The sequence below is a fragment of the Orbicella franksi genome, chromosome 7 (assembly GCF_964199315.1).
Source record: "Orbicella franksi chromosome 7, jaOrbFran1.1, whole genome shotgun sequence".
Classification (NCBI taxonomy): Eukaryota; Metazoa; Cnidaria; class Anthozoa; order Scleractinia; family Merulinidae; genus Orbicella; species Orbicella franksi.
Window position 1 is genome coordinate 22,149,369 of NC_138151.1, and position 26,402 is coordinate 22,175,770.

Sequence of the window (26,402 nt, forward strand, 5' to 3'; positions counted from 1 at the left end):
GCTTTGTCAGATTTTTGAATGAACATTTTCGCGAGGTTTATGGCGCTTTGACGTCATGTAAGCCGGACGAGATTCAATATAATTATACTATCTCAAAAGTCTCAATGTTATAAAAAAAAAAATGGTAAACGTGCAGCGTGCAACTATCAAGTTATGGATGCACTTGGGTGGTTTGCTAAGCACTCAAGAAGCAAGAGTCGCACGAGGCGATAGCCGAGTGCGATTCTTACGCTTCTTTCGTGCTTAGCAACCTCCCGTGTGCATCCATAACTCGATAGTTGCACTCTGCACGCTTACTATTTCTTAAACATGTTGAGGTACTACTTTGTTTCTGTACTGTGGCTGAACTCCTAATAAACAACCGCACGTTTTATAATAAAGTGTTTTGCTTATGATTGCAATCTTGTCAAAGATCGGCATACTTAAAGCGTGCACTAACAGGTGAACATTGGCAAAACTACCGATATATTCAATGATTGTGCCGTTTATCGTTAGTACTTTCAGTGAAGAAATTTTGCTTGATTGGGAAAGTCTTGGTTTCCATAACCAAAATGCTTGTCACATAAGCTTTGCTTTCATGAAAAGAGTAAATTATTGTTGGTAAACTGATTCTTAAGAATCTAGTTTCAATCTTACCAGTTTCACACTATCAACTGCGTGGAAACGGAAATGGTATATTGCGTGAGTTCGCGGTTCAGAACTAAAAAGACTATGGGCAGGGGATCGTGCAGACACAAGTCTTGTGGACCAGCCTTCTTCTGTCAGTAAAAGGAAAGCTAGAAACATTGGCACTCAGTTTAAGTGTTTAGTCAAGACACTCATTTTCTATGGCTTTGTGTTGAGTTTTAAGGGTTGATTTTTAAGGCTTAATTTATGATAGGAGTTTAGGTTTTAATTGTTAAGATTAGTCGGTAGTTTTATTCTTAACTTGTGCTTGTAAGAAATCATTATACTAGTGTGACTGTAATGTGCTTTGATTATTTTTATAGAAAAAGATCAATATAAATATTAAATATTATCATTATGTTAACGGGTTTTTTTTCTAAACAGAAAAGTCCCGTTTAAGTCAAACATAAAATCATAAGATAGCGGACTGCTCCACCGAAAGTTAATTTTGCTAGCTTTTACGTTTGATACACATGGTCAAGTTAAATGACGTGGTACATTTTTCTTCTCCCCAAATGCGTATGTGAATAGGGTTTGCCAAACAATTGTTGGTTGTTCTTTCCTGTTGCTATATTATAAATGATTTTCCGCTTGCATGCGTAGATTCTCATCTCTTCAGTCGGCATTACTAACTGCTAAGCCTCATTAAAAGTAGTTTTACATATTGCGCGATACATTTTCACTATTACAACGTAAGTTTCAAGTTTCTCGTGACGGTATGTAAAGTTTATAAAAGAATACCCTAAAAATCGTGAGTCAATAATATGCTTAAAATAACTTGTTGTATGAAACTGTGATATTGCAATGTTTACTTGAGCGATTTCAAGCGTAATTAGGGTGAAGATCATTGAGCCTTATAGAGTAATTTATACATGCATGACTTGCCCTCCTCACAACACGAGAAATATTCACTCTTACATAACGACGACAAGATGGATAGCTGTTCTACAAACGTCTTACTTGGAATGTTTCGTCTTGTTCTAGTGCTGACTATTCTGCATCCATCACTCGCTGGTATGTATCGTTTTTCGTTAGTATACAATCCAACGCCGGTGTAATGCCCTCAGCTTATTGGTTTTCCTAAAATCTCTTGGCAATGAACAGAAGGCCGTCCAGGTATTCATTTACTTGTTGGACTAAACTAGTCTTGTTCTCTAAGAATTGTGAATGCAGAATTGTAACTTGTGCTTTATTATCTCATTTTAGAGACCGTCACTTTTACGAGAGAACCCTCTAACCCAACAATTGTGATAGAAGGAGTCAACAGTAGTCGTGTGCTCCTTATTTGGGCTTTCTCTCTTGGTAAAGGTGAAAAGTTGGAAAGCGTTACTATTGAGAGGGCGAGACCCGAAGAAAACAATCGAACAACAATAGCAACGAGACCCAGCGCTAACGACTCGTTCATCTTCGCTAGTAATAGATTCAGAACTGACTACGGAGTGAGACTTCCTGCGACGTTGATGTTAAAGAGAGTCGAAAGAACTGATGATTACATGTACATTCTGAAAATATCTTATTCTAACAGTATGCGCAAAGGACAGGATGAATCTTCTGTATCCGTTGTTGCATTTGGTGAGTATCGAAACCGAACTCTTGTTCCTCAAAGGCGAATAATTTCTCGTTTAACTGAGTGGAAAACAATCCAAGTTTAATGTAGCTGAAAATTGTCCTAATGTGCAGAGCATAAAGCAGAGTTTTAATCGCGAGCACGAGCACATTTGTTTATTTGTAATACTGACACGTTCAAAGCATTCATTGAAAGAAAATTCAAATTTTTAGTCAGTCAGCGATCGCACAATATATCGAGGAGCTCCAAAAACCCGCATTCGTGACCGCGCAGTTAGTACGTCTTCTATTGTTTTGTTGTCTCTATTAAATTCAGACGAAGGCAGAAGGAACTTTATGTCATAGTGTCGAATTATTTGGTATCAGAGGAAATGTTGTAAATTATAGCAACATTATATATAGTACAAGCAAACTGAGCTGCAATAAAACTGTTGGAGCGATCTGTCCTCATAGTTCTATAAAAAACATTTAAAACAGATCTAAAAAAGTAAAACTGTCTCGAAATTTTCGACCACCTTCTGCGTTCTTCTTCAGAGAATGATGATTTCGCGCGATTCACAGAATTTTAATAAGCTGGGACGTTATTGTTCGTTGCCCCCTAGGGAGGCAACCAGTGACGCGTGAACCCGTGGAAGGGTGTTCTTTCATTTACGGAGTTTTTGAGCTGCAATATACTGAAGTTTTCTCTCTAGATATTGGACTGAATTGCGTGATAAGGAATTTATCTAACAATATAAAGGCTCATTATTCAATAAAGTTTTTCATATATTTTGATTAGATCTAACGTCAGCAACTTACGTCAGAAATAAAATTTTTTTTTTTATAATTAGAATCATTGTAGGAAATGGACTTGGAGTGTGAGACAATTGTTTATGCGAAACTGGAAAGTGGCTTTCAATACTTGTAATATTTGCAATGATTCATTTTTTTCGTTCGATTAGTGACTTGGCAGATGAAGACCTTGAATTTTCTTCCATATAAATGCTTCACATTCACATAAAGTTAAGATAAAAATTTGCATTTTGAAATTATTTTTTTCGAGATATTTAATACGCCCTCCTGTTTATATTGATTCCAAAGAAATGTTGCTTACGATACCAAGCATAGCAGGAAAAGGACTATTTATAGTAAATGGGTGCTAATTTTAAGTTTTTATTCACGGTGGATTTTACGTCAATTTCAAACGCGGAGATGAATAGATTAGCACGGAAAGTATTTGCGAAAGTCGTAAAAGATGAATATTTATTTCTCTGATGTTATAGTAGTCCTTCACAACTAAATGGCTGCTTTTGCAGAAACCAAACAGATGACTTCATAGTTATACTATGGATAATAATACAGAAAATCACTTAAGCAGCAGGCCACTTGCCAATTCCAGTTTTCCTTTCATATCAACTAGTTTGATAAGGGTAGCCGCTTTAGACATGCTCGAAACGAAATCAAGGCCTAGTTATCTCGCCTTCGCTTGTGAGGCCGTTAATGAGAACAATATGGCTTAACGGTCTCACAGGTAACTTTTTACATACCGTGTACTCCGTGTTCTTACAATGCAAATATACACAAAACGGACTATTCTCTCTATAGAGACAGAGAATGTTCATCATTCATATTTCATCCGCATTTCTAGCGTTACTCAGCTTGGCGTTTGGCGAGGATAAAAATTTCAGACAAATTTCTGGACAATTTTTACATCTAGTTAATGTACACAGAAAGAATGCAGGGCCCTATAGGTGTACAGCTAGTAACGGATATGGTAACAATGTTACGAGTGTCAGCATAGTCAGTATAAAATGTAAGTATTTAATTTCATCTAGATACCTTTGAATGGCCATGTCTTACAACGCAAGATGCCTCTGTTTTGGTTTTCGTTTTTCTTTGTCCTAGTGCAGACTCTGTTTTAGTTGAATTTATGTGTTAGAGACTCTTGGTACCATACATATTCAACAAATCCCATACCTTGAAGGTTTCCGACATGGCACACCATGTTGGTTTTCAAATTTGGTTTTAAAACTACTGGTTTTCTATTCTTCAAAGTTGTTGGGTGTTGTTCGCCATCCTTTGTTCTCAATTGGCGTTTTGTTAGATTTAACTTGTTGTGAGTAACTTAAATCAAGTAGTAATTGCATTCTTTTCTATGATAGGTGGTGACAAATGTAAAACGGAAAGAATAGGAATAACCATGACAGAAGAGAAATGGAATCAGTCTTTGTCAGATAATGTTCATGACAGAGAATGTTCATCATTCATATTTCATCCGCATTTCTAGCGTTACTCAGCTTGGCGTTTGGCGAGGATAAAAATTTCAGCGTTCAAAAATTGAAGCGATGTGGCTTGATTTCAATGCTACAACTGTTATACTAGACAGTTTAAAGATTTTCTCTACCTGCAGCCAAATTTTGAATTCTGTCTGATTCAATTCTGATTTGAATTGGTTGAGCAGTTCATGTCGTACCAGCGTTCATCCATAACTCGATGAACTCACGTTCCGTAAAACATATCTTTTCCTTCTGGTTGTATTTTCAGCGCCTCCAAGTATCACGGACGTTCCAGATGGAAAGGCAGATGTTGAGGTTGGAAAAGATTTGACACTGACATGTAAGGCATCCGGTGATCCACATCCACACATCACTTGGACAAAAGATGGCGTCCCAGCAAGCCAGTTCAATGCCTCTGGTTACCTGCTTCATCTTGTTAAAGTGCAGAAGAAGGATGCAGGATCATACATATGTACAGCGAGTAATGGTTATGGTGATGATGCCACCAGTGTTAGCGTAGTTAACGTTAAATGTGAGGAAGGTTTTATCTCTATTTACTTCAAATTACTGCGTCTTTTAACTGCAGTGTATTTTTCTGTTGTGATTTTAATACTTGGTGCAATTTCTCTGAGCCAAAAGCACAAGTTTTTGGAAGTTTGGACCCTCGGACCTAGTAACTATAGCCTCCTGTATTTGACAGCAACGAGGGTCCTTGCTTTCGTAACTTTGCAGTATATTGAAACGAATTTTGTTACGTATGTGATGATTGAGCTTGAGTACTGGATGTAATTAAACCACACAGACTGTTAATATTGTCTTTGTTTGAAATGCCTGTAGCAGGATTATGGACGAGTGTAGCTTTGATTATCAAAACATTTCTTATTGGTAGTTTTACTAGCAGCCTTTGTGTTACTGTTGGGTATGGCGGTGATCCTTGAGAAGAAGGTCTCCAAGACATCATTTATATCTGTGATAAATGGAGTGTTCGCATGGGTGGACGTTTTGAACAAGAGAGGGAAAACCCTAAGCGCTTAACCTTAGTTGCTAATAAACAGACAAAATCGTTCTTAATTTAAGTTTTTTTTTTTATTGAACTGGAGAATGCCGCGGTGCACTCGTAACTCCCCTAAGACTTAATCAAGTAACTACTGATTATTAGTAAATGCTTGCAGTTTTAGCGTCATCGCAGTACTTGGAAAGCTCAGGAGTATCTATGAAGCTCCCTTTTCTCGTCCTTTTCAATCTCCCGCGTAAATTCGTAATTGCATGAACACACACTGAACATATTCACTTTTGTTGTACTAATAGTGCCTCCAAGCATTAGGATCGCCCCAGAAAGAAAGGCAGATATTGAGGATGGAAACGATTTGATGCTGATATGCTATGCATCTGGGGACCCAAAGCCGACGATAACCTGGACAAAAGATAGCGTATCAGTAAAGGAGTTCAATGCTTCTGGACAATTTTTACATCTAGTTAATGTACACAGAAAGAATGCAGGGCCCTATAGGTGTACAGCTAGTAACGGATATGGTAACAATGTTACGAGTGTCAGCATAGTCAGTATAAAATGTAAGTATTTAATTTCATCTAGATACCTTTGAATGGCCATGTCTTACAACGCAAGATGCCTCTGTTTTGGTTTTCGTTTTTCTTTGTCCTAGTGCAGACTCTGTTTTAGTTGAATTTATGTGTTAGAGACTCTTGGTACCATACATATTCAACAAATCCCATACCTTGAAGGTTTCCGACATGGCACACCATGTTGGTTTTCAAATTTGGTTTTAAAACTACTGGTTTTCTATTCTTCAAAGTTGTTGGGTGTTGTTCGCCATCCTTTGTTCTCAATTGGCGTTTTGTTAGATTTAACTTGTTGTGAGTAGCTTAAATCAAGTAGTAATTGCATTCTTTTCTATGATAGGTGGTGACAAATGTAAAACGGAAAGAATAGGAATAACCATGACAGAAGAGAAATGGAATCAGTCTTTGTCAGATAAAGAATCAACTTACTTCAAGAACTTAGAATCTAAAATTTTAATGGCGGTAAGTCTTTCGAGATTAAGGTCACAGTGTTTGATGTTACTTTTGCAAAGGCCTGTATGCTCAGTGTGTGCTTCAGTTACTACGAAAAATCCACGTAATCGTGGACGGTCGCGATTAATCTCTCCAGCGTGTTATCTTTTACGCGACCCACTTGGCTTTAAAGCTGTTAAGAGTAATTGCCACTAAAAATCAAAGAAATCGTGGCCACGGTCGAAAAATCGATTTTGCTCATAATTTGCCAGTTTGAAGGCCTAGGTAAGTAACTGAAGTAAATCAAGTTAGTTTTTTGAAATATCCAATATAACGGCAGAAATTCACGAAAAACGGTTATCGCACCGAAAGCTTAGATTTCACTTCGCGGTAATCCGAAATTTTACACTTTTCAGCTTTTTGCTACACAGTCGTTTACATCGCTGTGAAACGTTCTCAACTTTAAATGTATACATTGATTCTTCCTTAATCAAGAGATAGTGATTATTTTTATTTCTTGTGCTTTCTGGCCGAACTGAGCCCCGATTAAGTAGACATACTTTTCTAATTAAAACAAAACTCAAAAGTTATGCAAATTCAGTGAGGAAAAAAGCTGACCGGTAGTGCTTCAAATCGTCTGATATTCTAGCAAAAGACAGTTCAGTCGATGAATTTTAGGCTTACGGATTCATTTTTGTGGGATCTACCAGCAGTTTTGCATGAACGCCGATCAAAAATCGAGAAAATTGCAATTTAGCCCCTTTGAAAATTTGCAATGTAACGCAACACGCTAGAATAGGTAAAAATCTTTTGTTGGCTTTGGACAGGACAATCAAAGCCTATTAATGTCTTTAACGTTTGAAACGCCTTAGAAATAATATTTAACTTAGAAATTGCCTGTAATAGCGAAAAAACACGAATAGAACCAAACTTAATCGCTCCCTAACTCTCCCTGTTTTGTGTCACGCATGATACACTTGGCCGATGCTACAATCTTGGAAATGACAATCTGTGGCGAAGGTCAAGTAATTTATGCAGCTTCGGGATGAGTGACTGAGTGTTTGAAGGGTTAAAGTATTTCCCCACCAGTTGCTCTTAGATTCCCTTTGCGTTTAGATAACTCCGCCCAGAAGTAATTCAAATCTGCAGGAGCAAGGATATTCGGGACGGCTAAAACGCACTGTTCAGCTTTCTCAAATAACAACGCGTACTAGAGCTTTACACTGCAATCCACGGTGCTACTATGCAGCGAGTACGTGACGGACTTGGAAGATGCGTCAAATCTGTAGAAGATGATGGAGCTTTCTCCAGAACTCAACCTTCAATCGCTTTTTCAAATTATGCGATATTCAGCTATCAGTTTGCTTTCCTTTGAAGCTTCGTCTAGTACAAAAAGCCTACCTTTGCATTCAGCTCATTGATCGGGGTGGAAAAAGAGACGTCAGTATCAGTTTCATGATCAACTTGCAGGGCGAGAAAGGAAGAGAAAAAAGTTGAATTGCATTGATAACGCTGGGGTGGGGATGAGAAAACTCCTGATAAAAATTGCCTTGTTTACAAACCAAATTTGTGACGCCACGGTTGGTTTTCATTGCTATTTAGCACTGAAGCATGAAGCATTTTTGTAGCCAATGACATGTCGGTATATCTTTAACCTACGTTGTGGTTTACACTTCTGAAAAAATTAGTACTACCTACTCTTTATCATGCTTTATCATGTAGTCTTGTGAATCGTTTTATACCACCAACTACTGCCTCATTCAGTTGACGAGCCTTTCTTCGACCCTGGTTTAACATGCTTTTCAGTTCAAATAAATTAACAAGAAATAATTCGAAAACACAAGTATCCTGTAAGATGTTGGATGTTGCAACATGGTGGCCAAACGTAATTAAGCAAATTGCGTGTGTGCAACATTGATGACATTCTTGCGCGGGTCAAATTTTTTTCCTTGCTTCTAGTCCAGTTCTGGCCCTTTCTCTGTCACGAAACGTCGGGAGAGAGCCGAGAGAGAGGGGCCCTCCCTCTCGACGTTGCGTGACAAGGAGAGGGCCAGAACAGGACTACCTTGCTTCTGGATAGTCATTGAGGGTGTGACCGTTAAAACTACGGAAATTATTTATTTATTATTCCTAAGGTATTTGCTTACCTCGACTTCCTTCAATGATGAAAACTTTTAGCCCAAGGACTGGTGTGTTGCTTTTTATCTGGTCAGACTGATTTTAAAGTACAAGCCAGCAGGTGCAAGTCAAGGAGGAATATGTGTTGTTATCATTGAGGAGAGTTTCTGGTTCTCTGTTCATCAAAGACTTCAGTCGTCACTGGCGCGCCTGAGCCCACAGGGAAGAACTGTTCTGAATCTTCTAGTAAATTCACGGACTTGAATAAATTTCCATTTGCCGTGTGTGTAATTTCCACAGATCCTTGAGTGACATGAATCAACTTCTGGACCTGTACCTAATCAGGAGCCGGTCATGGACTCCTGACCTAATCAATGAGATTGTCGATTCCAAGAAGTTTCCCGGTTTCTCGAAACGCACACATTCTGCAAAAATATTCTTCACGTATGTCTCAATGCGATAAAATCTGAAGGACTTTTAGTAGCTTTTGATATCCTTGTTACACTGTATGAGCGGTATGACCGTAACTGCGTGCCGGCACAAATTCCACCGTATTGAAGAACGAACTCGCGCGGGGCGTCTTTAACTCATCCAACTTACTTCGATTCTTCTTTGATAAGTGCGTTGTTTGTTTGGTTATCGATACAACATTAACTTTTCGTGGGAATAGATAGCCTCCTATTGGCTGGCGACGGCATAAAGCTTGTAATCCCTAACATCGTTCCAATATGTCTATACTATTGGGACCTTTTTTACTTCGTTCGGCGGGTTAACTAGGCAATCTTCTCTTATTAATGCATGATTTCGCACATCAACAACAAAGAACGATGAACGATGAAAAAATGGTTTCAAATTTGTTTCCCTTGAAAAATCGCTCGAGCGTGACACTGGGCAGCGAGAAGATGGAGAGTGCGATTTAAAAGTTTGGTGTTTCTTTTTCGCTTTTTTTTAAACTCTTGTCGCTTTTCAAATGTAAAAGACATTAATAGGCTTTGATTGTCCCGTCTCAAGCCAACAAAAATGGTCTTACCTATTTTAGCGTATTTCAAAAAACTAACTTGATTTCCTTCAGTTACTTACCTAGGCCTTCAAACTGGCAAATTATGAGCAAAATCGATTTTTCGACCGTGGCCACATTTTTAGAATTTTCTTTGATTTTTACTGACATTTACTCTTAAAGCCTTTAGATTTACTAAACGTACGTGCAGTACACGAGTCTCGCTTTCGCAAATCTTTTTATGCCAAACGAACTCTAGGTAAAATATGAACTGTTTTCCTTGTGGCAGTGGATGGACGGATAGATCAATTGATCGGAGAACCAATGTTATGATCAAAGACACACTGCAAAGTTGTTTGATAATTCAGACACTTGAACAGTTTTAATTTTGTTTTTCTCTCGGCTTTTAACCCGAGGCCGGTGCTTTTAACATGAGATGGTCAACGTTAGTTTTCAAGTAAGTTAGGTTGGTAATCTGAGCAGGTCGATATAACACATCCTTCAGGCCAGGAGGACCATACGTATGTGATAAGAAAGAGGGATGAGAATTATTCAGGCTTCCTACTATTGTAATGATCTTCTGCAGTTCCTTTTCCAAGAGGTACCACCAAATTATTCAGCAATATTTTTTCCCCCTTAGATATGGAATGTTTATGGACAGAAAACTGTAAAGGAGCTTTACAGGGTGTCAATTGAAGAATTCAGGTACATGCTTTTGTCTATACAATGTCATCGCGTAGCGCTCGATTCCGGCGGCCTTCTCCGAAATTCCATTCCCTTATATTTCTTTCGAGGGTAAAGGTGCTAACCATTTTTCCCTTGAGCTGAAAACCAGTGGCCACTTTCATGCCATCAGTGCGTGATCCCTTTTACTGCGACAATTTATCCTATCTTGCTTATAGAAATTGTTTCACAACGCATTTTCAAAGAAACGCTGCATTTCTTATGTATTTGTCTTTATTACCCGTCGATTCACTTTCTGTCTTGTTTCATTTTCACGCGTTTCTAGACCTGGTAGCGTTGTGGCCATTGTGCAGCTGGTGTTTGAAAACTCAACCATTGATCCGCTGCAACCACTAAAGGAAGAAATTTCTGATGGACATCTGGTTTCAATCCTGGTCAACCCTGCATTGGATGTTGACCCAAGTATTCTGCCCACAGCGACAAGTATGTGTAAACACTCCATTCATTGCTGCCTATTTTTATGATAGCTTAATCAATAGTATATCAGCAACTTGGTTGTTGTTTCATCGTTAGAGAGGAATTCTGAGCCACCTTAATTTTTGTTAACTTGTCAAATGCTTTGTTTTGACTACCAGTGCTAATTATTGGCTCCAGACTAGTTTTTACGCCGTTTAAGTACTTATAACGAGGGTGGCTTTTATGACCTTTAAACACATAACTGCCCTCTGTCTCTCCCTCTTTAGTTCAGTTATATTTACGTTATCGAGTACAAATTCTGTAAGCAAAAAGAAAAGCAGGAGGTAGCAGTTGTTCCCCAAACAAATGGTCATCTACTGGCTAAAGGTTTAAGATTCACATGTTTCGTATTTTTGTTTCCAGCAAACCTTAAGGAAAACTTGGTAACGGGTGAGTAGCAGTTTTGCTTTGAAGACTGAATTAGGGTAGTGTCAGTTAATCCAGTGCGTAATTTCACCCAAGCCAGAAACCTGCCATACTGTAACTTAATATTGGGATAACGTGTCGTACTCTTCATTCGTATAATTTTGAGTGGATTGAAACAATGTGATGCGACTTAAAGCTTTGTAAAGGAAAGGAAACCAATGTTCTTTAATGTTCTTGTTTCGTTGTTCATGCGGATTTAAGTTACTTATCTTGCCCGCCTCGATTAACATTGCTATCCTTGGTGGGGAAACCATATTTATTCTATTCAGCTGTGTGTTTATTTTGTTTAAAGGATTATTATTAGGCCATTTATTGTAAACTCTCCTCAACGAGGTTAAAATACGAAACAGATTTTAAACTTTAAGCTCTAGTAAGACAGGCATACGTCGCTTAATCTACCTTTTTTCATTTTCGTGATTTCTATAGATGCCGATTGGGTCAATGAAAGAACGATTCTTCACGCTGTCTATTCATCTGCGATTGGTCTCCTTGTTGTTGTTATCACTGTTCTAGCGATTGTACTTTGTATGAGACCAAATGACAAAGGTAATATTTTCAGAATCTTTACGACAACTTCCTTACAACGCATACCCTCCAAGGAGACAGAAATGTTAGCAGATTGCATTTTAAAACAACCTCTTGACCCTTAAATCCGTTTGGATTGACAGACGTGTTTGTATTTTCAAGTGTCGTGTTCTTTGAAACACTTATTATTGGTGATTAGATAGGAGGAGCTGGAGTGGTAGGAAACTTGTGATGGGTGATTTACCTTAATTTCTGTAATTAAAAGTAGTGGTTGTGGTATGACTGAATTAAGAGTTAAGGAATACAAACACACTGTTGTACAAGGAAGTGAACGTATCGTTAAGCCCTATTTGGTGGGTGATGGGCGTACAGACACAAATATAAATTATTTTTATTCTTATGTTGCACGTCTGTGAAGTACAAAACTGTTCTCCCTTCTTGGTGCTAAACTGGTAACTGCAAGAGCATTCCGCGCTCTGTTACGAGATGATCAAAGCAAAGTTCGTTAACATTTTACTGTGAACTGTTAATTTAATTGCAGTGTGTCTTGTGTGGTAGTGGTAGTACTGCAATGATTTTTTTGAAATTATTTTTCAACTATGAAACGGCAATGAATAAAATGGTTATTCTCTTCTCATAGGTACTTCGAATAAGGCAAGGTAGGAGAAAATATGATTTCAATATTACACAAATGTTCATACAATTCTCGTAAACACAATTTCATAATAGGCTCATTTGAAAGCTGTGTTATTAACGTGCAACCACCATTGGACAATTAAATGCACGTTTCTCTATTTCTCCACATGTAGGTTAGTTATCGTTACTATGTAAGTGTTCGCTTTTGCTATTATTTTATTCCACTGTTTTTCATTATGTAGATCGTACACGCACCGCTTTCTAACTATTGTGTATTCTTATTGTTCATGTTGTGTTCTCTTTTTTGTAGCTGCCGTTACCACTGCAAAACTAAAGGCGATATCCAGGTAAAATATACTCGCTGCACAAAATCCCTAATGGCGATAAGAAGGGAATGAGAGAGAAAGCAGGAAGAACTTCTCTTTTCTCTTCCTGGACCCGTGTTCTCAAAACTTCGATTTTAATGTGTGACAACACTCTCTGTCGTTTGAATTTTTACACACATCATTGTAATTCACCTTTTCAGCTTAATACCTGTTCCTATGTTAAAAATTGCAATGTCATATCTGTTTGCACGTATTTATCTCTTGCTACCCTCCAGAAATAGGGTATATTAAAATTGATTTTTATTGTTTGTTGATCAAGCAATTCAGATATTATTTGCAGTTTAAGGGCTCAGTGACCTACCACATGATAGCTGCTTTCAGGAAACTTGTAGTCACCCGTGCTATTACTTTGTCTTACAACCTTTGCCTTAAAATGTGTTGTAGGATCAAGGAGCGTCACTTCAAGTTACTGAAGCATATGTAAACCTGTCAGACAGCTTGATGTTAAGTGATGAGGAATCTGCTGTTATGCAATCGCGTCCATCAGGAAACACACCACTGAGCACAAGACATCAAATTGTTTCGGAATACATGTCACTCAATCCAGCAACAAAATTCAAGAATTGGGAAGTTAGTCGGGAACATGTTCAAATCTCAAAAGTGATTGGAAAGGGTGCTTTCTCCCAGGTTGTTAAAGCAACAGTTTTAAATATCAGTGGAGTCAAGGGAAAGAAAACTGTAGCTGTAAAAATGCTGAAAGGTAAGAGGGCAATCTACATACATGTGCACTGTAATACAATCGGAAAGTAATTGTCAAATTGCATCGGTATTTTCAAACGGGGTTGATTCATGGTGGTTGAGATATTTGCATTATTTATACATGGCTCTCCTTGCAAACCAATTTCTAACGTAGCAAAATGTAAATTGGTTTGACATAGGTACTCCAGTTCGTAGAATTATAACACCAAAGTGACATGATTACAGATGTTGTCTTGCAGAAAAGATTGATATAACTTCACTTGTATTATTAGTGTCATCGCCTTAACTATCAGTTTTGAAATGTGGTACCAAATTCAAACTTACAAAACACCTCACAGAGCTGTCAAATGCAACAAACTTTTTTTTGAATAGAAAATGCTCCAGAGACGGACAAGAAAGACCTGCTGTCAGAACTAGAGCTGATGAAGAAGCTAAGGCCTCATCCACATGTGATCAAGCTAATGGGATGCGTTTCAGAATCCGGTAAAACAGAACTGAAATATGTGTTTTATGATTAGGATTATTCGCAGCAGATTTCGTTATGCGAAGCAGTTTACAACAAGCAAGAGTGAATACCTTTGTCAAATGCCACTTCAGTGACTTAACCGTAATGAGGAATAATGCTGTTGTGGTTTTGCAGAACCGGTACTTGTCCTCATCGAATACATACCTTATGGTGATCTGTTGGGTTACCTGAGGAAGAGCCGTGGCCTCAATGACACGTACTTTAAGGACCCAGATGTTAAACCCCAGACCAATTTGACGTCACAACAGCTGATGCAATTTGCCTGGCAGATCGCTGATGGAATGAGCTACCTTTGTTCCAGCAAGGTGAGGGAGGCATAAGAAAGGTAACGCCGCGACTATTTAGACAGCAAACGCATAGCCTACAGACTAAACATCACAAAATGTAAGTTGGGGCAAGTTTAATACGATCCATTAAGCATGTTAAAGAGAACAGACATTCCTCCCTTGTTATGAAAAAGGAGCGAGTAAAACTCATAGTGCATGTTAATAAGCCTCCTTTGTTATTACATCAGAAAATGCCTGTGCATCCAAGACATAGATAAGTATCAGGCTAAATCAGATTTAAAGCGGCTACTGGTCATTCTTGAATTATTGTTTCAGTTATTAAAATTTAAAAATGTCAGATTTATGCAATTTCGTTAATTTTACTGTACTCCAAGTACGATTTTTCTTTCAGATAATCCATCGTGACTTGGCAGCCCGAAATGTTCTTGTAGGTGAAGAAGAAAAGTGTAAGATAACAGATTTTGGGATGGCGAGGAATGTTCAGCGAGATGATATTTACACTAAAAAAACTCGGGTAAGACGTAGCTTATAAACATGGTTTGTTTTCTGATTTTTCGAGTCATTTTCCCTTCTGGTTTGTCTTGATTTGATCTGACCTGAATGATTGAATGAAAAAAAAAAAAAAAAATGAATGAAAACTTTATTAACGTGGCAGTGTATTTAGCTATAGATAAGCTAATTGGGAACACCTAACTAAAGTCATTTGTTTTGTTTACCAATATCTATTCAGTGTCAAACCTTCTTCATTTCATTCGACACTAAGCGATTTCCCCACAATCATGTCAGTGATTGGCAAAAACTTCATGTGTGAAGGTGTGGTCGCTACTACAACGTTAATTTTGCCAGAAATCGTTATTGCCGAGATGAATCCTCAAAATGCATTCTCTATTTTCCAGTTGCCCATAATTTACTCTGTTTGCCCACCAAATTTTTCATAACCTATTGTTGTGAGATTCTCCAACAATAGTTTATGCAAAATTTGGGGGTAAACTGAGTTAATTACGGGGAATTGGTGAAAAGATAATTGCTAATATCTAGCAATCGTTGCCGTTTCGACGTCTACTGCCTAATCGTGCAGTAAGAACTGGAAGTAGTTGCGTAAATCACCCATTTAAATTTCGGGATTTCCTTGTAAGATTTCAACATTACCCATAATGGTAACTTTGAAAGTGTGGAATGAGACTTAGCGTACTTGTATAAAATTGCTCAGTGTATCACTGGATTAACTCGGATGTTTGTGTTCCAAATAGGGTCGACTGCCAGTGAAATGGACTGCTTATGAGGGATTACATTATGGAATATACACAACCCAGAGTGACGTGTGAGCATTATTATAAGAAGTCAAGAAAGGCTTTGACCAAGGAGTTTGTTTCTCGGCGGTAACAGCGTACCTGACTGTGTAGCCTTATGGCTGCCTCGGTGTACCAAAGTAGCGGGTTTATTTTAAGTGCGGATAAGAGAAAATCCTTTTGTACATCTCCTTCAACTGGTTGTAGGAAAAAAAGTATGGGTCTACAAATGAAACCACTTGCTAGTTCTGTCTCGGTATGCCGATCAACGAGTTACAAACCGTAAACTACAAAAACGAAAACTACAGTATAAATTCCCTCGTTAACCGGCAGAAGTCATTTGATGTTGGCAATGTTAGCACAGACAATCGTATACTACCAATGCATTAAGAACAGAGATTTTGCTCCCTTAACGATCACGAGATACTGATAATAGATGTAAAACAATGTATATGATTATTGTAGATCTAATGTAGTTCTTGAGGCTGGTTCTTTTCAACAGACCAGCTAAGGGTACTCCAAGGCGTGGCACTCAAAATGAATAAAAACGTGGCTGTTAACGTAGTGAAATAAGCCAAGAAAGCTAATTCCGGACCCCGCGTTTGACAAGAAATGCAGCTTCTGATAGGTAGAAGGACAAACTCGAGACCAGCGGATTTCAAACTACTTAGGTTCAGTACATGTGTCAAGCAGTTGCTACCCGCAATTTATTTTTGTTATTGCTGTTTCTTTCAGATGGAGTTTCGGTGTTGTTCTGTATGAAATATTTACTGTAGGTACGTTTACTTTTGCCACTTAAATATAGTCTAAGTAATTCAGTAACTTAAAGTGCTATGAAAAACCTGAGGATATTTTTCCCCACATAATGCTCAAGACTTGTAACTGCGTAAAACAATGTTATACGGTGATTCGTTGGTGGGAGCCTGGACGTATATTTGCGCGCACTCTACTCTCGGAAAATGATAAAAATAAATTCTCATTCAATGAGAACATCGTCTCATTAGTTCACGGTAGAGTTTTTAATTTCATTAATATTAAAAGTTGGATCGGCAGCTGAGAATAATTTGGGAACTACATTGTTATTTCTCGCTTTCTGTTAATTCCTTACATCCGCAGGTGGATCTCCATACCCAGGAATAAACGGTCGTGAAATTGCCACCAAACTTCAGAGGGGATACCGGATGCCACAACCTAAACATGTTGATCATCAACTGTGAGTGATATCTCTATGGCTTCTGTAAGCCATCGTGGCTTGTCAATAGTTGTCAGCTATGGCGTTATCTGACTTTTAGTCGCGTAACTAACTAAAATAACAAATTCCGGCATCCTTCCTGAAGTAAAGAATCCTCAACCGTAAAACCTAAAATACCCCAAGATAAGATTGAGCTTAATTACCTCGCTGTAGAAAACCCAAACGACCGTCGACAACGAAGTCAATTACCCCCATTTGATGTGTATATGAACTGACTTTAAGGACACTCCCGTTCATCGTTTCTGCTTATCCTTACTGCGCGCGAAATTCATGTTCCAGCGTCACGCCACGTCATACATCAAGCGCGCGCTAAGAAAAAATACAAGGAAGTATGGGGCTTGGTACCGGTTTCGTTAACTTCACTTACAGTTTGCTCTCTAAAATAATTGGTGACCCCCTCTTTTCTTTTCACAGGTCACTCTCTTTACTGATTTTTCCTTATGATCAAAAAAAAAAACTTGCTAATATTTCACCTCAGTTTCTACTCTCGTGCAACCGATGTTTTCTTCGCATGTGAACGGACAAGACTAATATGTATTCTTTTTCAAGGCCCATTCTACAAGAGTATACTTAATAGACTTAGTTGTGCTGAATTAGTGAGTACGTTTACCTGATCTAAATAAGCTCCTTTTATTACTGATAGTTGTAAGCTAAGATCATCTTGACATCTCCACTAGGAGACTGGAGCTATGATGATGAAGATCGTCTTAAAATAACGAAAGCCTCGAAAAACCCAATGCTTCTTATCTCGAAAAAAAAAGTACGGTTGCCCCAATTGTCTTTTGTTTTTTGGCAAAAGTTGATTTTTACCTCACTGCATGGCAAGTTCTATTTAAAAAAATCTGTACGTGAGAACATTTTGGGCGCGAACGTCGTTTATTGCATCAATTTTAACATTGCTAATGTGAACCATTTCTGTTTAGTTACCAGATTATGCTGCAGTGCTGGCAAGAGAATCCAGACGACCGACCGACATTCTCCATGCTTAAAGACACCATCACTAAAATGACGCAAAATAATAACGTATGTTGGATACTCTATTATTTTTTCTTTTACGAATGAGAATCAGTAATGATTCGTTTCATAAAGAGATAGTTAACGTGTCTTGATTGATTTTCACTTGTCTTTTTAGGAGGCACACGTTAACATGAAGGAATATGACACCAGCTTATACGCGAATGTTGACGACCTCTCCATGGAATAGAGGAAGACACTGCTAATATTATGAACTCGGCGAACAATGATAGTTTCACATAATAGTGTATACCGATTTTATAATACTTCCTCCTGCGGTACATGTATATGAAATCGCCCAAACCCCCTTTATGTTATTCTTGTCTGGCAAAAGAGAAAAACAACAACTGCGCTGTTAAATAAGTTTACGTGTAATAATGTCATGCAGGGATAAACAACAAATACAAGTTATGAACGTGTGCGGTGAATTATATTTACTACTTCGTTTCCCGATTAAAGACTGCACCTGAAAAATGAACAAACTATTAGCCTTTGCTAGTTTTAATTTGCAATTATTCTTTGAAACTGACGTGAATAGTGACAGAATATTATAATATTGGTGGGGCCTTGGCACGAGGAAACGGTGGCTCTTGATGGGCTCGATTCTTGGACTAGGATTTTGACTAATTCAACGCTGGTTTCTTTCCCTTCAATATCACTGGTTGATCTTCAACTAAAAGCTTTCGACCACATTTCTTAGGAGGGTTAAACTTGGGTTGCAGGCAGATTTCCAGTGAACTTCTCCATAACGAAACTTGAATGCCATATGCAGCCATAATTTTGTTTCTGATTTAAATCCCCTTTATGCTCTCTGATTCATAAAGCTGGATATATTTTCGATGTAAGGTGGGCGCAGTGTTGGCTGAGCTTGGTTTACTAGGTATTGTAAACAGCGAAAATAGGTAAGACCGAGTTGGAGATAATTTGGCCGCGCTTTTGGCCTAGCCGTTTATGAAGTGAAGTGAAGTGAAGTGAAAGACTTTATTTAATGAGGGTGACCCGTGACAGTAACTTAAGTTACTGATAAACTTGGGGCCCTCAGCTTAAAATAATTAGAATGCTAAAAATATATTATTTACAATAAAATGCTAAAATACGATATTATTTACAATAAAATACTTAATTAAGTTACTATTAAAAATGGTTACAATTAATAGACTGGACTTACAATTTCAAACATACTACGAATAATAAGAGTTAAAAAATTCCATTAGTTTTCTGAGAGTTAAGAATAGTATTACATAATTTAGCCTTAAACGATTTAACGGACTTCTCTGTTTTTAAAGACCGGGGTAAACTGTTCCAATCTTTAATAGTTCTGACGGCGAAAGTGCGTCCTCCCTCAGAGGCGTTTCTGTGAGAGGGGCATAATAAATTTAAATTACAATTTCTAGTACTTCTCGAATGGACGTCAGAGTTTTTCCTTAAAGATGTGTTCATGTATTCAGGTAAAGTTCCGTTTATCCTTTTGTAGGCCAGTGCACATCGATTTATATAAGCTTCTTTGTAAAAGGGGATCCAGTTTAGCTTATTAAATAGAGTGACAGTTCGACTAGTACGTTGTGCTGCAAGAATAATACGCGCAGCCCGTTTTTGCATACGGAGAACTCTCTCGAGTGCCTCTTTATTACACGATGTCCATACTGTGCTTGCATACATGAAGAGTGGTTTGATTACTGCGTTATAGTAGATCAATTTTTGATTCTTTTTCAAGTAGCAGCTTATATGGCGTAGAAGACCAATTCGTTTTGAAAGTTTGTTACATAGTTCGTCAACATGTGCTTCGTAAGTTAGGTTCTCGTCGATTATCACTCCAAGAAGTTTATGGCTACCAACTTGTTCAATTTCTGCATTTTGCATCCTAGCTTCAAATTTTCCTGCGTCATGGGTTATACGTCTGCACAGACGCTTTCCCGTAGCCAACAACGCTTTGGTTTTCTTGGTATTTATAAACATTTTGTTTTCACTAGCCCATTTCTCAACTTCTGTCAAGTCCTTTGTTAATGATTTGTTTAGTGCAGGAATAGCTTTCCAGTCTGAGCTTAAAGACAAGGTGGTATCGTCTGCATAGATATCCATAGTTGACTTGTGGACGTTTAGAGGCATGTCATTGACAAACAGGAGGAAGAGCACCGGTCCCAATATTGATCCTTGGGGAACGCCCTGTCTGATAGTCAGCTGTTCAGATGTGGTTTTCCCTAATGTAATAAATTGCTTTCTCTGAGACAGGTACGATTGAAACCAGGCAACAGACGGAGGGCTTGCACCGTAAATAGACAGCTTTTTTAGAAGAAGTTCGTGATTTATAACATCAAAAGCTTTACGAAAATCTATAAATACCAGACCGGTCACTTCGTCATTCTCCATGTTTTTCAGGATGTGATCCGTAAGTCTGATTAGAGCTGTTTCTGTAGAGTGACCTGACCTGAAGGCTGATTGATACTCATATAACATGTTGTTGTCATGTAAAAACTTAAGAAGACAGCTGGCTACGTGTTTTTCGATAATCTTCGAAAAGACAGGTAAAACTGATATCGGGCGGCAATTGTTGATATCGTTTCGTGCGCCACCCTTGTGCAATGGTGTAACTTTTGCTACTTTCCAACAGTCTGGAAAACTATTTGTCGATATTGAAAGGTTCAGCAATTTGCATAATGGACTTGCAAACGCTGGTGCAATAATTTTGAGTACACGAATACTTATGCCATCGTGCCCAGAGGCCTTGTTACAAGCGATTTTCCCTATGGTGTCAATGATCTGCTTAGGCGTTATTGGAGGGATGTTGAAAGGCACATTATCATTCAATCGCGAAGAGACAAAATTTTTCAGCTTGGTGTCATCAAACTCTACGCCAGCGTCGTTTTCCTTGCCAATTTGATCTAGGATGTTTACGAAGTACTGATTAAGCTCATTTGCAATGGAAGCTTCGTCACTAATGATGTTGTTTCCTGTGTTTAATTCATCGATGCGAACTCGAGGTTTACTAGTCCCACTTAATGTTTTGAGTGCTTGCCAAACTCCTTTTGGATTTCCTTTGTTTTCGTCGATTTTCTTGCGGAAGAAACTTCTCTTTGTTTTTTTGATGAGACTTGTAGTTTTACCCTTTGCATGCGTATAGCGTTCCCAGTCTGCAGGCAGATTTGAAATTCGCGCCGTTTTCAACAGCTTGTCTCTTGTTTTCATAGACGACAAGATTTCTTTAGTCATCCAAGCAGGCTGGTTCGGTTTCTTGACGCGTTTAGATTTTAGTGGAATGTGCCTGTCCAAAACGTCATTTAGCATTGTTTCCATTGTAATCAAAACATCGTGTAAATCATCAAAAACAAAGGCATGTCCCATGGGGCACATTGTAGATCATGTAATAATTCATTTGTATTCAGATTTTTGAAGTCACGATATTCTATGGTACTGTGGGTTAGATCTCTTTGCTTTTTGGAGTATTTACGTCTAATAAAAACTGGCAAGTGGTCTGAAAGACCAATATCTGGTACAGAGATTTCAGTAACAAAACCAGGATGCGTTGTGTAGACATGGTCGAGACAAGTTGAGCTCACGGGACGTGTAACTTTGTGCACGAGTTGGCTTAAATTTAGGCTTTTTAATGCCTTCGCTAATCGATGATGTTTGTAGACATATGTATCCAAGAAGTTTATATTAAAGTCTCCAAACACATACATTTCTTGGTTTCTTAAATAAGCTGTTTCAATGTTAAGCTCCAGTTTGGCATCCGTGTCCGCCGTTGAAGAAGGCGGGCGATAAACAGCTCCTGTGAGTATCGGGCGATTTGATTTATAGGGATAGACTTGTAACCAGACGGTTTCTAGATCCATTTCTTCCAGGCTTGTAATTCTTTCGACTTTTAGATTGTCAGCAACGTAGGCGAGAATTCCGCCGCCCTTCTTGGTTCCTTGCCGGTCTTTCCTGAAGAGCGTGTAGCCAGGTATTTCTAGAACGCAGTCAGGTTTGTTTGGTTTAAGAAATGTTTCGAGGAGAAAAAGCACATCGATTTCTTGACGTCTAGTGGTTAGTAATAACCTTATCTGCTCAAACTTAGTGTCCGTTAGATTGTTTACGTTCCACTGTCCTAGTCTGAGACCTTTTCCTGGTAAACATACCTTGGACAAATTGGCTGTCTTGTCATTCTTGTTATCACTTGGAGTAGTCGGGCCAGGATTCGGGTTTACATCACAGGCCTTAAAAATTTCGAGCTCCAAAATACGAGGATTGAAAGTTGAAACACCATTTGTAGTATATTTCATCACAGAGTGAAAGAATTTTCGCTTGAAGTTCTTCGGTTGGAATGCTGAAACTGCCTTTAGTCCCAAAATGGCCGCGCTCGTCGGGCCTTGCTTTGTTGCCGTAACACATTGCTGCTGATATCTACCCAAATTTCCGATATAATCGCTATCAGAGACGTTATGATCGTAATAACTTGCTGAGAGAAGCACAAGTACTTCGAAAACCAACTGTAGAACTCGAAAATTTAGCCTTTTCACCGAGTTATTTTCTTATCGTTTTTACACAAAAAAGGGAAACTCGGTTGTGACAGAAAAGACCAGTTCCCAGCAAAGGTGAGAGAATACCAAAAAGTCTGGACAAAGCAAGGCTGGTTGGTCCGGAGCAGAGGAGGGTCAAATATCGCGACTTCGGCGTAGCTGAAAAGAGGCTTGTTCTCTCGTTGAGCGCTTGAAGCAAAAGGGGCCTCTGCCAGCGCTTCACGTGTTTAAATACGAGTGAATTAAAAGTCCGGAAAAACCCTCGGCCGGGAACTGGGATTAGTCTAAGAGAATCGAGTGGCATAAATTCAGTTATTAAATCCATTTTGAAATCACTGGTTATCCTTGCAATCTGATTGGCTCTCAGCGGTGCGATTTACTCACAAATCGCACTGTTTTTTGCTCTAAATTGCATCTTTTTCTCAGCCAATGAGAATGGGACAGTAAGACAAAATAACCAATCAGATTTCAAGCTTAGTTTAAAGTAACCAATAAAATATCAGGACTTAAATGAAAGACAAAAATCCATTGTGTGGCAGTGGCGAATTTTGCAGCTATTATTGCCAAAAATTTGTTGTTGTTGGTTTTTTTCAAAACAATTAACAAATTTAATTAATGACCGTTTCTGAATGACGATTCTACCCTGTCATCAGTCTACGTCACTACGGAGTCACATGAGAAGCGCATGCGTGTTGCTGATCAGTGTGCCTTGCGTTTCGCTGGCAGTTTCACGCTGTGAGTATTTTTAATCCTTTAATCTTTGCAAATCTAAACCATCGCCGGGTCTTTCCACTTTTTTCATACCTGGAGAGGAAGGTAAGGGTAAAATTTGATACTTATCGTACTTTTTCTTCTAGAGCTCGAGCGATTCCTTCCCAAAATGTCTAATAAAAACACAGAAGCGTCGGGCATCTCTGACGGCTCTCCAAGCACGGTAGATCCACCTAATCTCAATAACCGAGATCCTGCGTTATCTCTAGATAACATAAACAGCAACATGGGGGAAATGGCTAGTCTTTTAGCTAAATTGTGTGAAAAGCCAGTCCCTGACGAACGCCTACAGAGCTTAAAGCGACAGTCAACATCCGCCGTATCGGATAATTCAGACTCTGAGTCTGAAGAAAACTCTCACAAACGACGGCGTCATACTAGTCTCTCGGATGATAATATTAGTCTTCACGCTAGTGATGATCTGGACGACGCAGATGATATTAAAATGCTCACCGAGTGTTCAAAGGCCACCGGCCAAAAAGAGTGGGAAAGTCCCGCCAAGGAGACAAAGCTCCTTCAAGACTTTGCTAACAACCTTGACGAGGATGCGCCACCGGCGACAAAATCCAGCAAGAACTGGCTGATATTGCTCTACAACGATGGGGCAAGAAGCTGTCTTCTGACAAAATTAAAAGCTTCTCAGACAAATATAAACAGCCTCAAAACTGCTCTGACATAAAGGGTATAAAAGTCAACCCCGAGATATGGAGCCAATTAAATGCCAAGAAATAGAAAACAGACCTGAAGATTTCAAATTTGCAGCAGGTTATCCGCAAAATCACTTTTGCGACGTTACAAACGACCAATGTGCTTGTTCAAAATCCCTCTGGTTTAGAAAACAACAAAATAATGGCTAAACAAGTTGACACCATTGGAATGCTGGGGCATGTAAATACGCCGTTGGCCCAGCTGCGAAGAGATGAAATCAAACCATCAATGACAGCGGAGTAATCTGCTATTTGCTCGGCTGAAGTGCCCATCACTAGCCAATACCTTTTTGGGCACGACCTGGCGAAGCAATTGCGAGATGCCAAAGAAGCGAGCAAAATTAGCCATTCCTTTACATCCTCATCTAAGAATGGTCCCTTCAAAGGCAAACAGCAAAGTTCAAAACAACATGCCCATTACTCTAAAGGTCCTAGAAGAGATTTTTTATGGAAAGGCCAAAACCGGCACTAAAACAAGAAAACATCACCAACCACCGACAAGAAATAATGGAACAATTGCTTCAAATAAGGAACAGGGTAAGTGGCTTTGGAAATTTCCCGCCCAACCTGGTGAATTATTTACAAATGTTATGCAATACATTTCAGGCTGGGCAGGTGGCTGCTCATTTTTCAGCTTGAAGGACTCTTACTAATGACAAAATCCTCTTATCTGATGTGTGTTGGGAGCGGCAATTGAGTGTACTGCCACCCCTGTTCAACACAAGTTACCTAATCAAATCTTCTCAGGACATGAATATCCCATTGTTCGTCAAGAAGTGCATAAATTACTTGAGAAACGTGTCATCACAAAGGTGTCACCTATACCTGGGCAAATTTTGTCCAATGTATTCCTTCGTCCGAAGAAGGATGGGACTTATCGACTCATACTAAATCTCAAAAGGTTTAATGAGTCAGTTAGTTATTATCATTTTAAAATGGATTCACTTTCTACCATAACAAAACTAGTTACCCAAAATTGTTATGGCTTCTGTTGACATGAAAGATGCCTATTACTCTATCCCCATTCGATCTTCAGATCGAACGTTTTTACGCTTTATCTGGGAGGGGGAGTTCTATGAATTTACCTGTCTTCCTAATAGGTTGTCGTGTGCTCCCCGTATATTTACTAAAATTCTTAAGCCCTCTCTATCTACTCTGCACAAACAAGGACACATAGCTGTGGCACATCTTGATGACCTTTACCTGCAAGGGCAAACCTATGAGAAATGTGTCCAAAATGTTATAGACACTACCGTCTTGCTGGACAAATTAGGCTTGGTTGTGCATCCAGAGAAGTCTACTTGCATATCCACACAAGTGCTTACTATCCTAGGGTTTGTAATAGACTCAGTGGAAATGACAATACAACTGACCAGTGAGAATGCCACTAGCTTACAAAATGTCTGTACTGAGTTATTAGAAAACTCTTCCCCTTCTATTAGGGAAGTAGCAAGTGTTATTGGGAAAATAGTTGCTAGCTTGCCTGGGGTCATGCATGGAGTTCTTTACTACCGATACCTGGAAAAAGATAAATCCCAGGCCCTTATTAGAACAAGGGGTAATTTTGATGACTTGATGTCTTTGTTCCCTCATGCTAAATCTGAATTACAGTGGTGGATTCAACATGTGGGAGACACGTACAATGTAATCAACCACCCACAACCCCAGCATCAAATAACAACAGATGCTTCCCTTATGGGTTGGGGGGCAGAATCTGCAGGGGTGTCCTCGGGAGGAAATTGGTCCCATTCAGAGTCTAAACACCACATCAACTATCTGGAAATGTTGGCTATTTTGTTGGGGCTCCAAACCTTTGTTAAAGACAAGAGCAACACACGTATCAGAATAATGTGTGACAACACTACAGCAGTTAATGTGATTAATCACATGGGAACAAGCCACTCAGACTCTTGCAATTCTGTCGCTAAGGAGATCTGGGAGTGGTGTATAGATCGCAAGATCTGGCTTAGTGCCGCACATATTCTGGAAAACAAAATCTTATTGCAGATTTTGAATCCAGAAGAAACGAAAGAGAATCTGAGTGGAGGCTTGACAAGGCATCACTAATTTGTGCTCTTGAGAGGCTAGACTTCAAACCTGATATAGATTTGTTTGCCTCTCGTATAAATCACCAGTTCCCAGATTATGTGTCTTACAGACCAGACCCAGAGGCTATTGCCATCGATGCGTTTAGCCTGAGTTGGTCCAACCTTAATTTTTATGCTTTTCCCCCGTTTAGTGTCATTCCAACAGTGCTGAACAAGTTGATGACCCACGGAGCACAGGGGATTTGTGTGTTGCCAGATTGGCCCACACAACCATGGCACCCAACAGCTCTCCGGCTACTCAAACAGAAACCAGTGTATCTAAAAGCCAGGAAAGACCTACTCCAGCTGCCAAGCCATCCCTAGGAAAATCATCCAATCTGGCACAAGCTGAATCTCCTCGTGTGTCACTTATCAGGGAGGGACTAAACAAGTATGCTTTATCACCTGCGGCAAAAGATGTGCTAATGGCTTCATGGAGGGAAGGCACCTCCAAGCAATACCACACTTACCTTAGCAAATGGAATC

At 39.0% G+C, this 26,402-nt stretch overlaps 2 protein-coding genes and 1 pseudogene across 4 annotated transcripts; all 3 read left to right on the forward strand.

Annotated features, from left to right (window-relative positions):
- Nucleotides 1-1,433: 1,433 nt before the first annotated feature.
- LOC145492289 (fibroblast growth factor receptor 3-like) lies at nt 1,434-18,308 on the forward strand. 3 transcript variants are annotated; one of them, XM_081471699.1, is made up of 20 exons: nt 1,434-1,680; nt 1,873-2,238; nt 4,756-5,019; nt 5,796-6,059; nt 6,409-6,530; nt 10,256-10,320; nt 10,625-10,782; nt 11,179-11,205; nt 11,668-11,787; nt 12,407-12,425; nt 12,713-12,749; nt 13,173-13,488; nt 13,860-13,970; nt 14,128-14,318; nt 14,692-14,814; nt 15,551-15,621; nt 16,325-16,365; nt 16,706-16,802; nt 17,765-17,864; nt 17,974-18,308. In XM_081471699.1, exons 1-20 carry the CDS (start codon nt 1,539-1,541, stop codon nt 18,043-18,045), a joined length of 2,706 nt encoding a protein of 901 aa, XP_081327825.1. In that variant the 5' UTR covers nt 1,434-1,538; the 3' UTR covers nt 18,046-18,308. The 3 variants fall into 3 exon arrangements, 2 of the variants coding, with proteins under 2 accessions (XP_081327825.1, XP_081327827.1); XM_081471701.1 differs by lacking the exons at nt 1,434-1,680; nt 1,873-2,238 and adding an exon at nt 3,350-3,742; XR_014049972.1 differs by lacking the exons at nt 16,706-16,802; nt 17,765-17,864; nt 17,974-18,308 and having other exon boundaries at nt 15,551-15,845; nt 16,325-16,367.
- A 4,923-nt stretch (nt 18,309-23,231) lies between these two features.
- LOC145493666 (uncharacterized) lies at nt 23,232-24,651 on the forward strand (annotated as a pseudogene).
- Nucleotides 24,652-24,810: 159 nt separating this feature from the next.
- On the forward strand, nt 24,811-25,896 carry LOC145493667 (uncharacterized). The gene has a single exon (XM_081473139.1). It carries the CDS (start codon nt 24,811-24,813, stop codon nt 25,894-25,896), a length of 1,086 nt encoding a protein of 361 aa, XP_081329265.1.
- Nucleotides 25,897-26,402: the final 506 nt, after the last annotated feature.